The sequence below is a fragment of the Maylandia zebra genome, linkage group LG12, assembly GCF_041146795.1.
Source record: "Maylandia zebra isolate NMK-2024a linkage group LG12, Mzebra_GT3a, whole genome shotgun sequence".
NCBI classification, from domain to species: Eukaryota; Metazoa; Chordata; class Actinopteri; order Cichliformes; family Cichlidae; genus Maylandia; species Maylandia zebra.
Genome location: NC_135178.1, coordinates 34,947,011 through 34,962,737, shown reverse-complemented (window position 1 = coordinate 34,962,737; position 15,727 = coordinate 34,947,011). Strand labels below are relative to the sequence as shown.

The following is a 15,727-nucleotide window of genomic DNA, read 5'->3' as shown; positions in this document are numbered from 1 at the left end:
ATGAAGCAGAGAAGTGCTGCTGAATTAAAGAACAAAGTCCAAAGAGACAGCAAAAATTGTACTCAACAATGCTAATTTGTAGGAATTATGAAAATACATTGTTAATTATACATTAGTAACAAATTTCTAAATAAGACACCTGGTTAAGCTTCTTGCAGAAATACACTTGGCATCAGTACTGTGACTCACAGTGTTACTGAAATGGTACCAGCTTGATAGATCTGGGTGCTTTGACAGGGCCTTCGGGTAGAGTTTCTGACTGTGTATTACCAACCTGGCACTCTTTCTTGTGTGAGTTGGCACATAGACCATCAAACACCAATTCTACTCTTGCATGTGTCCGTTGGGCCGTGTTTAGAGTGTAAATCAACAAAAGATTAGATGTAGACGTGTCAGGAAATCAAATCTAGAAGTTCATACATAGATTCTGTTTGTAGCTCGAACAAAGATGCACTGATGAATCACTTTGGCACATTTGATTCAAAAATGATGTTAAATATCTGGAGTCAGTCGTCTCCTGGTTTATGGATAACCCTGTCATAGATAGATATGGGGACAACTGATCAACTGGGATCTGCAAGAGCAAACGAGACCCCAGCTGCAGAACGTGAATTCATGATCATCACAAATGCACAGAGTGGGTAAAAAAACAATATTATCTTGAGGTATTTGTTTTTCTGCTCTGTTCGCTCTCAGTGATTCTGTTGGTTTGCACATCAGAGCTCTGAAAGTTGATATTCTGAGTAACACTGAATGTTACTCAGTGTGCACAGTGGTCTGACACTTTCCCATAGTCTAAAAATAGGAGATGTGAAAATCCCTTTACTCTGTCGCCAGATCAAAGATCACTAAATTAACTTTATTTATTCAAACTAAGTGTTGTTTGTGACCCCTTTGATGAACAGGTGTTACCAAACTGGGCTGTTTGTGGTGTTAGAGCCTTTTTGCCTTATTCTGACAAATAATATACAGACAAGCCATCAAAGAAGAATATGTTATAGTGTTGGTGAGATCATCCATTCATCCTTCCTTCCTCCCTTCCTCCCTCCGCTTATCCAGGGCTGTGTCGCGGGAGCAGCAGCCTAAGCACAGAAGCCCAGACCTCCCTCTCCCTGTCCACCTCCTTTATCTTGTCCGGGGAACACCCAGGCGTTCCCTGACCAGCCGAGAGATATAATCTCTCCAGCGTGTCCTGGGAGGCGCCCAGGAAGCATCTTTATCAGATGCCCGAACCACCTCAACCGGCTCCTTTCGATGTGGAGGAGCAGCAGCTCTACTGAGCCCCTCCCGGATGGCCGAACTTCTCACCCTATCTCTAAGGGAGATGCCAGCCACCCTTCGGAGGAAGTTCATTTCCACCGCTTGTATCTGCTTTCTCGTTCTTTCGGTCACTACCCACAGCTCGTGACCGTAGGGACGTAGATTGACCGGTAAATTGAGTGCTTCGCTTTTACCCTCAGCTCTCTCTTCATCATGACGGACCAATTCTGGCCCATTGCTACGATCCTTATACAACTGTTGCAGGAGCTTGGTTCGCATAGCTGGCAGTATGTCGGACTTCCGGTGGGTGATGGACTCTGCCAGGGCTGCCGTTTGTCACTGATTCTGTTCATAATTTTTATGGACAGAGTTTCTAGGTGAGGCCATGTGGTGGAAGCCTTTCACTTTGGTGGTCTCAGAATCTCATCTCTGCTTTTCGCGGATGATGTGGTTCTGTTGGCTTCATCGGGTGATGGCCTCCAGCTCGCACTGGAACAGTTCCAAGCTGTGTGTGAAGTGGTGGGAATGAGAATCAGCACCTTCAAATCTGAGGCCATGGTCCTCAGCTGAAAAAGGGCGGAGTGCCCACTCTGGGTCAGGGATGAGCTCCTGCACCAAGTGGAGGAGTTAAAGTATCTCAGGGTTTGTTCATGAGTGAGGGGAGATTGACAGACAGATTGGTGCTGCGGTTGCAGGGATGCAGATGATGTTGGCTAGATTAATTTGAGTAATTATTCAGCTTGCTGGTTAAGCTTGTTGGCATTAGTTGATTAGCTTTACCGTTTCATCCAAATGTGGTCATGTTTGGCTTCAAAAACACAGCTTTTTAAGGCGAATTCTTAAGTTGATGATTGAAAATGCACAGAAAATACAGCAGTTATGGTTCTTTGTACACTTTTGTAGATTTATCTGTAAAATTTGTGAATGAATTGCTTTGTTTGTTAAATAAAAATATTATTGAGACATTATTTCAAAACACAGACGTTTCTACACGGTCCAAAATTTTTGAGCAGTGGTTTATAGGCATAAAAACTCTTCTCTGAGCTTCCTCCTGACTCTCCTTGTTTCTCATGTGTTATCGTTCAGCTGCCTGAGGACAATGGTGGTTACGCAGAGGTCAAAATCAATAACAATTCTACACTTTAAATGGATGTTTTCTGTTTATTACACACCTCTTTTTTTACGCTTCGCTATCCTTTAAGTCTTCTGTGTTTTACCAAAGACAGCTGCCTTCACTTCAGACCTGATTTTCTGTAACTTCACATAATAGAAAAAGTAAATGAGCTTATTTTTTTATTTTTTTTAACCAGGTTGCATAATTTTAGATCATCCTCGTGATAAACATGCAGAACCATTTACTGCTGGCGGTTAAAACACAAGGTACCTTTTTGGAGAAGTGCCAGTGTGTTTGGCCGGAGGAGCTCACTGATTCACTGAAGCTGTAACTAAAATAAGCTGAAAACACCCTGTGATAACGGCGTGTATGCAGCCGAATCTTTGGCTCAGACAATAACATGTTTTGTTCACTTCATAATTTAAACATTCACCGAATTCAAGGAGACAAAGCCGGCAGTGTTTCTGCAGCTGCAGCGCAGCTCAGTCAGACTGCCGGAGGTTTGCTGCCATCATCTGTTTAATGAAGCCATGCGCCATGTAATTTATGGGTTTGGTCAAATTTTATCACTTAATTTTTTCCAACATTTATAACACCTCGTGTCTTACAGGAAATATTCCAGATTTTAAGGGCTAAAACACACATTTAGTTTCTGTTAAAAACGAAATCAGTTTTACTTCCACTCAAAGAATGACAACCTGAAACTAGAACAAGCTTTTTTTTTGTTCACCATGTTTTACTCTATAACCAGAGTATATATAGTCTATATAACTATATATGGTTTCAATAGCAAAATGAAACCAGTTTAATGTCTGCTATTGTGGGGAATACAAACAGGCACTGATAGCCAGATATTGGTTTTATCTGTTTTATCTTGGAGGGCCTGGATCACAGAGGGTCTTGGGATTGATGCTTTCTTGTTGCTTCATTTCCTGTTCAGCTTGTCAGTGTTGCTGTTGGCAAACAACAGCATCCCTCCTTTAGCTGTAGTGCATGACATCCAGTTGCTGTGACACTTAATTTCAGTGTTGCAAACTCAGATCATCCATGTGTCTTCATGTGGATTAAGATGGATAGATACCTCACTGATACCACAGCAGAGTAATACAAAGTAAAAATAGTAAAGTCTACAATAAACAATAAACAAACAACAGCTGCATAATACAAAATCTTTTACCTGACAGGTGTGTTTACCTGTCACAGAGTGAAGAGTTATTATACAGCTTTATAAAGCAGTGTTTCCCAACCACTGTGCTGCAGCACATGGGTGTGCCATAGAATATTATCTGGTTCCACCTGATTAGTACTCTAAGCGATCGGCGTGAGTAATGGACAACGGTTACATTCTCTTCCACTAGAGGGCAGTACAACTACCTGCTCTAATTAAATGAGTTGCCAACTGCTAGTAAAACAGAAGAAGACCAAGAAGAAGGGATAGACAGGAGGCACTTGTCTTAAAAACCACGATCCTCCTCAGCTATTCTCTCCTTTCTGAATTTCTTCTCTTTCCTCCTGTTAACTGTTTTTTTTTGTTTGTTTCTGTTGCATTTCTACTGAACTTTTTTCTTTTTTTACCATCTTCACTTTGTTAGGCTTTCTTCTTGCTGCTTCACATCTTTAGAAGAAAGAAAAAACCTTAGAAAACCTTAAGTCAGATAGACACAAATGAAGAAATACTGACCTCAACCTTCAAAAAGCCTCTCAGGTAAATGTTGTCGGCTCAGTAAGACGACCAGCAGAGGAGGCTGTGGTCTCACAGTAAAACTCGCAGCAGCCTGCACCTTCAAAAAGTCCTGTGAGAAGATTTTTGAAGCTCAGTGTCTGATTTCATTCTGATCTTAAGGAAAAAAGCCAAATAAAATATTATTGTATGACTGTTTTTTTTTAAAACTAAGATATATAACTATAGTTATCAATTAATTATGGGACAAAAAATATTTATTAATATGTTTCGTAATAAAAAATCAGGGGTGTTGACAAAGGGACTCTGACTGCTGATGAACCGAATAATAAAAAACAGCACAAACACACACAGACACACTGATGCCATTAACTTGCTGCGTATATATAATGTACAGTTTCTGTCTGCGAAATTATGGTTGAAGTGTGAAAGTTTAACCAACAACAGCAAGAATGTTTCTATTATTATTAATATTAGAGCAAAATGTTTTACATTGTTCTTCATGCTCTGGGCCGATGTTTGAGGTGTTTGATTGGGTAAGAACATAAATAAGCAGTATACTTCCTTGCATCGTGGTCCTCGGTGCTCATATAAGATGACAAACTGCCATCAGTGAGGGTGGCATGTGCCCACGTTGCGTAATCCAACACCTTCTGGCTCCTCTCTCAAAGCTAAAAATACCAGCAGGATCTGGATCTCCATCTGATACCATCCTCACCGTCTGCATCTGCATGCTTCCACCTCACACTGAAAAAGAAAAAGAAAACCCCACCCATCCCTTACGACTGCTTTAATCTCACGCAGAGGTGTCGTACTGTAGCTCTGATTGCAGGTCGGCTGTAGGGGATCTCAGGGTGGCTGACGTCGAGGCTTTTCTCCGGCTCATGGTGGTTTTAAGAAGCAGCACTCAGACTGCTGACTGCAAATACTGGATGTAAACAGCACATGTCACACTGTGCCAAAAATCTCACGTTCAGGACTGCAAGTCTGTGCCATTCTTTAACACTCTATCCTCTGCTGCAAACAACAGAACCAGATGGTCGTGAAATACTTTAAAAATTGCACATATATGCCACCATCATTGCTCCAAATGCAGACAATTTTCCCCCTTCAAACTGGAGAATCTTCACACTCCTGTGCACGGACACAAACTGGTACACGGGGAAGAAGCATGAGCTGCAAAAATGGAGGCAATAACGATTCATTGCATCACACCGTAAGTCATTGTGAAGTTATTCGTTTTGGTCTTCATGGCCTCCCTCTGACTTGTATTTTATTTTAATCTTTTTGCCAAAAAAGTTTGCCACAATAAACAAAGACTGATATTATCAACCCTAGTATTTTTTTATTTTTATTATTTTTTTAAACGTCGTTTTAGTTTTTTTTAGTTAACTTTTATAAGTGTACACAGATAGTTGATGATTTCTCTCTGCATACGTTTGCTGTCTGCGGTGAAATCGCAGTCACAAAGGTCAAGTTTTTTATTTTAATAGTCAAGAATTCAGATTTTCTGGACTTCTGGTTTCAGAAGTGCAAACCTGAAGAGAAACTCTTGACTGTAAACACAGCAGGACTGGTAACACCTGCACACTTACTCCACTTTTCATTCCAGCCTAGATCTTTTTCAGGGTTTTTATCCAGTGAAAATCCAGATTGTTGCTTTTTTCTTTTTCTTTCCCTCAGTATCTTTACAACCATTTCTTAAACTGAGTTTTTCATCAGTTCAAGCTTTCATAACTTTCCACATGATCCCCTGATGAAAAACAGAGAAAAGCCTCAGAAGTATTACAGTTTTTATCAATATGTGTTATGTGCAGTGTTGGTCAAGTTACTTGAAAAAAGTAATCAGTAACTAATTACTGATTACTTCCCCAAAAAAGTAATCCCGTTACTTTACTGATTACTTATTTTCAAAAGTAATTAATTACTTAGTTACTTTTTAAAAACACGATTTACAACCTGAAGAGGTGATAAAGCGATAGATCTTTCAGCCCAATTCTACTTTTTCTGCATAATCCATCATACAAAATGTAATCAAATGGAAAAGTCTCTTTTTTTTTAACTTGTTTTATTAGTTTTAATCTTTTAACTTTATGCATCAAGCAAAGATTAAATTATATGCAACATTCTCTGACTTGAATAAATTAGTTTAACATTTAAACCTATTTTCTACACATTCCCGCACATAAAATAAAATATTTTTTGTGTTTACACTCAGTCTTTCAAATAGATGCAAGTAAAACACAGCAGAAAATAAATAAAATCAAAGACTCAGCGATCCTGTTGCTCTATTTTCACCTGTAAAGCAGGACTACGGTAGGCGGAGGTTTACCCTGGTGCAGGTGTGCTGTGGTCAGTGGAAGATTCCGCGAGTTTCTCTGTGAGTTTCCCATTACCTCGTTGCGCACTCGGCGCTTGCTCGGAAGTTTAGGGGTTTTTTTCACTGTAAAAAGAAGTTTTCTTCCCACGCACGATGGACGCTAATGTTTTTGTCACTTTTTATGGAATCAAACTCAAAGTAAGGTCAGTACTTCCACACTTTAAACGCTGCACGCTCATACTCTCTCCCACAATCGATATGTGATCCATTGTTGATCTGCACACAGCTGTTGTCACTAACGGCGCACTCGCTTACGTCACTATCGTGAGACATTCTCGCAAAAAATCACGGTTTTAGTAACGCAGTAACGCAGCGTTCCTACGGGAAAGTAACGGTAATCTAATTACCGTTTTTGCAATAGTAATCCCTTACTTTACTCGTTACTTGAAAAAAGTAATCAGATACACAGTAACTCGCCCATCTCTGGTTATGTGACGTTTGCAATTTCACTAAAGCAGAACAAAGTGCTGCCTTAGGGGAAATGAAAGTTTATTTAAAAGACACATAAACATTTCAGACATGAATCAGCAGGTGAAAACATCAACACTTTGACTTTGATCAGTGATTGTAATAAAACTGAACGTTACCTCGACAGCAGTAACACTGGTTTTAATTCAGTGGAAAATTAAAATGTGTTAAGTCTGTTTTTAGTCTCCTGGCTGTCATGTAGCATCGAGGTGAGATGGAGGAAACATCGGTGGGATACTGGAGACCGAATAAGCATCCTGCAGAGTTACACTCTTTCTACACATTTCTTCTCATTAAGTGCTGCAGCTTTTTATACAAACAGCTGCTTTAAATGTCTTGTTTTGTGCTGCTATCTGATTCTCTCAGTGTGTAATCAGACATTTCTTTCACTCTTTTTCTTCTCTCAGATGTAATTAGCTCCGCAGCAGCTGAGCGTGACTTGGGGAGCGCTCGCCCTGATGAAAAAGAGGTTAGAAGCAAACAACTGGTACACATTTCTACAACTCCTCCTTTTATCCCTTTCTTCTATTCATGTTGCACTTTTAATCAATTTCTCTGTTTTGCTTTGGTGTCACAAATCAGAAAAACACTTTTCATTTTGCACATTAAAGACAAGAAATCCAGATTGCAGAGATGTATGGAAGTTCAAGAATGACAAAAAAAGGAGGAATTTCAATCCAAGATTTCAGTTTAGTTTAAGAGATTGCAGAACTCCACTCTAAGAGAGATTGCAGACTCAGTTATTAAGGTGTGTTTGCAGATGTGATCAGGTTAGGGTTGGTATAGGGAATTATGAAATGCTGTACATATGACTGAATACTCTGAGTTTGGACTTGTTCTCAAATGGATTACATAGGTGCCTCAGCTCTAAGTGCATAAAAAAGTAAATAATGAAATTTAAAAAAAAAAGAAGAAGAAATGAATGAAAACAATGTTTTAAAATTAATTTGAAAATAATTTCCAATTTCAAAAAAAAAAAACATTTGAAAACAAAAAGTGCCTCCTTTGCTTAATGAAGGAGAAATGTGACAATATATAAATAAATAGGTAAATGAATGAATTAATCCAAAATGTGAAGAAAAGATACATTTGAATGGAAAAATAAACATAATAATAATTTTAAAAAGTGTAAATAAATGTAAGTTAATTAAAAAATAATTTGGCATTGAAAAATTAAAAATAATGAACTTATTTGCACAATTAATAGTATTTAATTGAATTATTAATATAACATGTTAATATATTACATTTTTTATCTTATATTTATATTTGACACTCTTTTGTGGGGAAACTATATTAATAACTTATTAATACACTTGTTGAATGTGTGTCTGTGTTTGACTGAGAGCAGCAGATAAGTTGATAACACTAATAATCAGCAGCAAAGAGAAACAGGACAAAAGTTCACAATCTTATGTTATTTTGATCGGACAGATCGTCATCTGGTTACTTATCTGGTTGTTTCTTGTCAAATTGCAGCTTGGTTACAGTAACCATTACCCAACTCAAATTATTATTATTTTTAGCAGCCGTAAATAACTATTAATTGAAGATAATTAACTACTAATACACACTTTATTCATAGTGGTTGTGATAAGGTGTTATTAAAAAAATCTTGAGAATTGTAAATACAGATGTTGACATGTAAAAGTTGCAAACGTGAGATAATGAAGCAATTTCTACTCGCATTTTGACCCAGTTAGTAGTGCTGGCCTATCAGGTTTAAAATACACTGAATTGAATAAACTTGGTCACATTTTGTGGTTTTATACTTTTGTTGTTAATGAACTTCCATACAGCGACGGGTGGTAGGTTTGTTACCGTTTAACACTCTAAAGGCGTCGTTCATGATATCACTCTCATGTCCAAAGCCAAAAGTAAATCTTCAAAGTTAAACTTAGACCTTAAAATTAATTCTGAATTAAATGATAAACTGAAAAATGAAATAAAAAAACATAATTTTAATAATTCTTCATCTTTTGGATACATAATGCTGATAAATCATCTGCACAAGAAGGAAAAATGTTGTACATGTTTTACATTCTACCAGAGACATTCAACACAACAATCTGGATATCACAATGAATGCCACTGTATCCACGGTGGCATTCATTGTAATATAATCTGTCAGAACATTGTTTCATCCCTTCTGCAGTTACACTGTAGAGAATTTCCACATCTCATAATCAGATCAAGTTTGCACTCTTGTTTTGTTTTTTATGGTTTGGATGTTCCTGAGTTGAATATTGCTTGAGACAGTTGTGCTTCCAGTCACCAGAAATGTAATATGATCTGCTGCTGCTTCGAGAAATGTTTCATTCTTTTAAATCAAATTGTACTGATGCTGTAACTTACTTTTTAAAAAATGTCTCTCAGTTGTTTTTCCCACCAAATTTGCTAAATTGTCTTGAAGAGTTTTTTTTGCCCCAGAAACTGGTTAATTTAAGCATATTTTAGGTACCTCTTAACGTTAGCTAGTCACTATTCTATTAACATCTGTAGCCCTGTGTGCCTCCATACATAGTTTCTGGTATACAGCTAAAACATGTTAATGAAGTGTCTATACAATAATGAGTATTTATAACCTAGGGACGCAACAAGTAGTCTGTATTTGGATTGGATATTGGTCAGATGTGAGGTCATCTGTTAAATTCATTTCGACTCAGAGTCCACTTGCGATCAGCTGTGAGCTGCTACACTTCTTGGAAAGCTGATGTGTGTTGTAAGCACGAGTGATAACATTTCATTTACGCTTTTGTCTTTTGTTGGATATTTATTTGTAACATTTTATTTTACTCACATCTCGAGTCAAGCCTGATGATGCCATAGAAATGATTTCCCAGCCCTTGTTTCATTTAAACACTGGTACCAGAGTGGTGAAACGTGAACTGGAAAATGTTGGATTGTTGCATCCTTGCTACAATCATGTAGAACTGGAGCAGCTTCAGAGTGCTACTTTGCGCTTGACTGCTGCTCACATTGGTTTTAATGAGGAGCGCGGTGGCTCAGTGATTAGCACAGATGCTGCTGGTTTCAAACATGTGTTGGGTCTTTCTGTGCAGTTTGCATGTTTTACTAGATTAATGCTCCCTGTATCGGCCTAAGAAACGCACTCTTCACATCCCGGTTAAATAAAAGTAAAAAAACAAACCAACAAACCTGTAACTGAAGAACAATGGAAACTGTATTTCATCTGTGCTTATCAAAGTAAAGCTAACAACCTACAGCAAATCACTGACATGGATTTATTTGTTTTTTTCCTTCTTCTTCTTTTTCATTGGCTGGCACGCTAAATAAAAAGTATTTAATGCACACTAGCAATGCAGCAAATGTCTGGCACAATTTTGATGGTGATGCCATTGGTAAAATGCTAATTTAAATAAATATGTTTTGCCATGCACTGATTTTTGCGGCACCATGAAATGCATAAAATGTATTTAATACCAAATGAGCCAAAAAAGGCAAATTCTGTTTTGTTGATTGATTTTCTGTAGTATATTCTGTAAACATACTGTGTATATACATATACATATATATTTATATATACATATACTAGGGGTGCAACGATACTCGTATCGATATTGAACCTTTCGATACAGTGCTTTCGGTTCGGTACGCATATGTATCGAACAACACAAAATTTTTAATTTATTTTATCAACTTTCCTTCTGACGATGCTGTCTGTGTTGAGCGCTCAGTGGATCTGCGCTCGACAGTGCAGCCTAGGTGGAGTAGTCGAACACAGATTTACTAATCACCTGATATGTTTAATATGCTGCTGAGAATATAGCCCAGAAGAAGCGTATAGTATAGCTTATTTTGGAAAGAGCCATTTCTCTGTAATAAACTCTCTTTTCCAAAGATGAGTGATTTCTCAATCAGATAGATTTATTTATTTTTTATTACTTTGTTGTTTCAGCAACATTAATTTTAAAAACTGTACTTTTGAGTTAAAATCTATATTTATAATTTTAATAAATGACAAATTAAAAAGGCATGAACATTTTTTGTATCGAAAAAATATCGAACCGTGACACCAAAGTATCAAACCGAACCGTGAATTTTGTGTATCGTTGCACCCCTAATATATATATATATATATATATATATCATTAATATGTATACTGTGATAAATATCAGAATATTATAATTATATTAGAATTTTGAATTGGCACTGTTAACAAGCTTGTGGACCTTTTCTTTCAGGAAAGTCTACAAACGTTTGAAACCAGTGGTTCCCAAAATTTTCACCTAAGACTGAGACGTGTTTAGAGTGCGTTTGGGGTGCAGTGCTTTCTTCATTTAGGTCGTTTTTGTTTGAATTGCAGTTTGGAAGGCAGATATAGAAAAGCTTAAAAATCTTATTAAAAATGACTTGAAATGCTTTTATTCACATGGCATGCTCATGTTTTACCTCCAATACTCTAATGCTCTTTGGCATACAAACTCCACAAGCAAGCAGGATTTAATGAGGCTTTAATCTGTGCCTCCTCGTCTCCCCTGTCCTCCTCGCTGTGACCCTGAATCAATCTCAGTACTCCAAGCTGAGGGATGTCTCACTTCCTAAAATGCATCAAGAGGACAGAGGAGAGAGGACAGGCCGAGGCACAGGAAGAAGCTGTGATTAAGGATGCACAGACATATCCTTGGAGATGTTTTTAGCTTCACTATAAAAGAAGCATGGCACATAGCTGGACTATGAAGAACATGGAGAGAGGAGAACTCATCTTTTTATTCATATGTTGTGTCAGTTATGTAAGAGGATCAAACATTCAGCCTTTGTGTGTGAGATTTTTGAAAAAAAGGTATGATATCCTGTCACATTGCATCATATTATGAATTTAATTCACAACATGATGCAATGCCCTAAATATAAAACATGTCACGAGCACAGTTACATCTGAGGTCATAAATTCGGCAGTAGATGGGCTGTAGTTGTTGTCGTTTCCATTCATCGCCTCCCCCGCTTGAATCGCTGGTGGGAGGGACGTGGGGAGAGGAGTCGATGATGTTCAATCTGGGAAAATTAGAAAGAGGGATGGAAACCGTCGCTTTTCTCTAGTCATGTGCAACCAACAGGAATCTTCTAGCAATAGGAATCAACAAAAAGCACTCACATCTACAGAAAGCCCTCATTTAGGCCGAGGTGTTTGCTGGTCTGTAATTTATAAATCGAAGCTTGTGTTTGTGTACGTCTTCTTTATTTGTTGCTTCTTTGTATGTAAAGAACGAAGTGGTCCGTTCCAAAACCTGAAATTCGGATGGGTTCTGGATGTCCAGGTTGATGACCCGTAGATTGTCCTTTTTGATCCAAAGATGTCTTTTTATGTGGACATCCTTTTGTACGCCTCATCCTATTGGTGGAATATCCTTCACACCAGGTTGTGTGTATATGTTAGTCCCCATAGGGAAATTGCTCCTCTGCATTTAACCCATTCACCCAGTGCAGCGCCCAGGCAGCTATGTGCTTTGCAATGGAACTTTGCTATTGTTTTAATAAACAAAGACTCTTATTAGTGGAAGTAGCAAAGAGGTACTATTTCCTGATGAAGGCTTGTTGTCGAAACTCAAAGAATTTTCATTGAACATGACCACGCCATGAGAATAACAGGCATCTTTGATTTTTAAGCTGAGACTTTATTTTAGCGCTGTCAGCGTTAATCTTGTTAAGATGACGTCAACGCCATAACCACATTAACGCAGTTATGGCGCTAACGTCTCCGTTAGCGAGTTAGTGCGTATCGCTCCGTGCTTGGGGCTGCACGGTGCTAACGCGTTAACGAGCTAACCGCGCTAACGCATTGACGCCGTGAAGCCCCACGCACGGTGGAGACGGAGATTTGCCGCGTTAACGCCATTTTAACGAGATTAACGCTGAAAGCACTACTTTATTTACTTGGGGTTATATTTGAATGAATGCAGATGGTACGTATATAGATTGATTGATTGATTGGTAATTTATTTCAACATGTGAACAATATACAAGTACATTTAGAAAAGAAATGAGAGAAAAAAAAATATACTATACAAATTACATACAAAAAAACATTCTGATTAATTTACATGTTGAAAGGGAGTGGGAAGAAGTATACACTTATTTAATCCCACCCCTGTCCCATAAATTATCAGTGAATATTTAGTCAGCTTCCTTACTGATATAATTTGTAATAAAAATAGTGAACAGATTTCTGATATACTATATACTATAATATCACATCATGAATTTTTTGTTTGTTTGTTTTTAAATAGAGACATTCACTTAATTTAAATATTTTCCTTTTCTTTATAGATCGAGAAGATCATATTTTTATAACTCTTTTTGAACATCTAGATAGATGTAGATGGAAACAGTGGGAAGAACTCCCTTTTGTATACCAAGTGTTTCTCATAGTCGATTATCTGTTTGTTGCCGTTTTATCTCTAATATTATACAAAGTATAAGCCACTGTTGTTGTGAATAGACACTGTGTGAATTAAATTTAATCTAGTTTAAGGATTTAATAATGTTGATTTAGAATAAACTTCTTTAAACTGCCTATTTAAAAACTTGCCATGTGACCACTTATGGGTCCTTATCCCGTATATTGGGAACCACTGATTAAACCATACCAGCAGAGATGGAAAACATGAAGACAATCAGATTGGAAAATTACTACTTAATCTACTATATGCAATAATGTTAAATTTGGGATTATATAGAATCAACATAGCAATACAGCGTTATAGACAATTTGTAAAATGTAAGTTTCAATATTTATAGATATCATATCTGAGAGTGCTTTAAATACAAACCTACTTCAGTCACTAGTGTATTTACATTCAGATAGATTATAAATGCTGGGTTTTACATATTCAAATCTATTAACATGTTTATATATTTATATATATATTTAAAACACACACATCCATATGTACAGATAGTAAATGTCATATTTACATACAGTAGGTCACACTGTTGTGAATGTGCTGATGGCCTGTTTGAGTTCAGCAGCTGGACTGGAAATAGCGCTTCGAGTCGAGCTGCTTTGGGACACGCTGAGATTCCCGAAGGCAGCAGGGGTATTGCTTCGTGTTTTATTATTTTCTGACAGAAAAAAGTGAGTCTCGACTGTAGCCTCCTGTTCCCCAAAAACCAGACCTGGACCTGTTAGAGCATTGCCCGGGGCGTTTCCTTCTCCTATATTGCTTTCAATATTGCTGCTGTTGAAGGAGAAGCCCGGGAGAGCTGTGCCGCTGTAGTCCAGGGGCGCTGACAGTGTTTAATAAGGGTGAGGGATTCAACGGGAGGTTGGAGTTTGTTGCTGTGTCTTTCCTCTGTGGACTGGAAGGGTCAGAAAAGATCCTGAGGGCCCAGGTGGATGATTATAGGTGTGGCTATGGTCTGCGGCTGGTAATAGGCACTGTCGATGTACAGGCCGCCTGCGGAGAGGAGACAGGCAGGGTTAACATGATTAGGAATCATTATCAGCTAATGGAAGGCTTTTTTTCTGAGAGTAGATAAACCCACTAAGAATAAGTCCATACCAAAAGCTGCTGTTCTGAAGCGGATCTCAGCCTATATCCAATCTGAAAATTACTGCCATCTTGTGGCCACAGTTGGTTACTGTCTCTGAAAGCTAGCTTGCCTACCAGCCACTGAATCTGTCGTGTCAAGGGTTATGGTCCACCCTCTGTCAACAAAAGCTGGAGCTTGTTAATCATAGAGATTTGAACTTTTTCAAAAGTTAAAATCATTTGCTAGTCGAGCTGTTCCTGCCCTTAGGCGGTATAAAAGATGAACACAGCTACTAGGATGTCACCCAATGGTTAATGAGGTCTCTATGACGCCTCGAGCAGAGTGTTTTTACCATTTTCATCTTAGTGTAGCTAGTTAGCCAATGAGCATACCTAGGATAATCCTCCTTCACAACTGTAGTAATGCACTTTCTCACAAAACAAGAGAGTTGCCTCGTTTTTTTGCAGCCAGAGCAGTCGCCCCCTGCTGGCCATTGAAAAGAATACAGGCACTTCCAGGCTGGCTTCATTTTTTTAGACGTTGAAGTTACCCCCATGTTTTATAAACATATGTTACAGTCTGATTCTGCAGATTTGTGTGGAGACGCAGGTAGCTGTAGCATGATGGTCATGAAGAGGGGACCATCAAAACAGGAAGTTTATCCAGCAGTATTTTTAAACAGGAAGTCGTAAGAGGTCGTCTTGGTTGACCAGAGTTTAACGAGTTTCCAAACAGGAAGTCGCAAGAGAGACGCTTTCAGCACAGAAAACAGAGGCAGCACAAAATTCGGAAATGTTGTGTTTTAGTCGACTTTAATTTGTATCATTGATGTGTTAACAGTCGAACTGCTCATTAACACAGAGGATAAATTGGGGAGCTGCACTGAGGCATAGTATAAGAGAAACGAAGCTTATTTAGACCTGTGAATAATGCAGGGCTTTACTTTATGCTAGTAAAGTCAAAGTATGAATAAAAGTCTTAATATGTTGTAGGTGGCGATAAGGTTTTCTTCCCGATTCAGTGTAAGCAGTGAACCTAACTGCACTTTTCTCTATACTGTAGTTGATCGAGGATACGGGCTTGGAGATCAACTGTATGAGTGAGACAGTTGCTTCAGCCTGAGCAGGTTCACGGTGGAGCCCTCGGGGAGTTTGTTGTAGAAACTTACCCAGAATGTGAGCTCTCCTTCAGGAGCAGAAAACCCAGAGTTTCCTTCATCACAAGTTTATCAAACTAAACTCACTTACTGGAACAAGCCCCAGGGGATCAAAACTCATCGAGTGCAACAGTTTTGGTTTTTAAATGGTGTTAATGCAGTTCATTAAAACT

The 15,727-nt window shown here is 38.2% G+C and overlaps 1 protein-coding gene and 1 long non-coding RNA gene across 2 annotated transcripts in view; one reads left to right on the top strand and one right to left on the bottom strand.

The window, feature by feature from the left end:
* Positions 1-15,727, top strand: part of LOC111500564 (uncharacterized) — a 68,442-nt gene that overhangs the window by 45,044 nt on the left and 7,671 nt on the right. Inside the window, exon 3 of the long non-coding RNA XR_002721163.3 lies at positions 7,311-7,372. This is a non-coding gene — a long non-coding RNA (uncharacterized LOC111500564). The remainder of the gene's footprint in view (positions 1-7,310; positions 7,373-15,727) is intronic.
* The window catches only part of LOC101483299 (spermatid perinuclear RNA-binding protein), a 98,995-nt gene continuing 95,999 nt past the window's right edge, over positions 12,732-15,727 (bottom strand). The window contains exon 18 of the mRNA XM_012920349.4: positions 12,732-14,322. Within this exon, the coding sequence (XP_012775803.2) occupies positions 14,234-14,322 (89 nt within the window). The 3' untranslated portion in view covers positions 12,732-14,233. The remainder of the gene's footprint in view (positions 14,323-15,727) is intronic.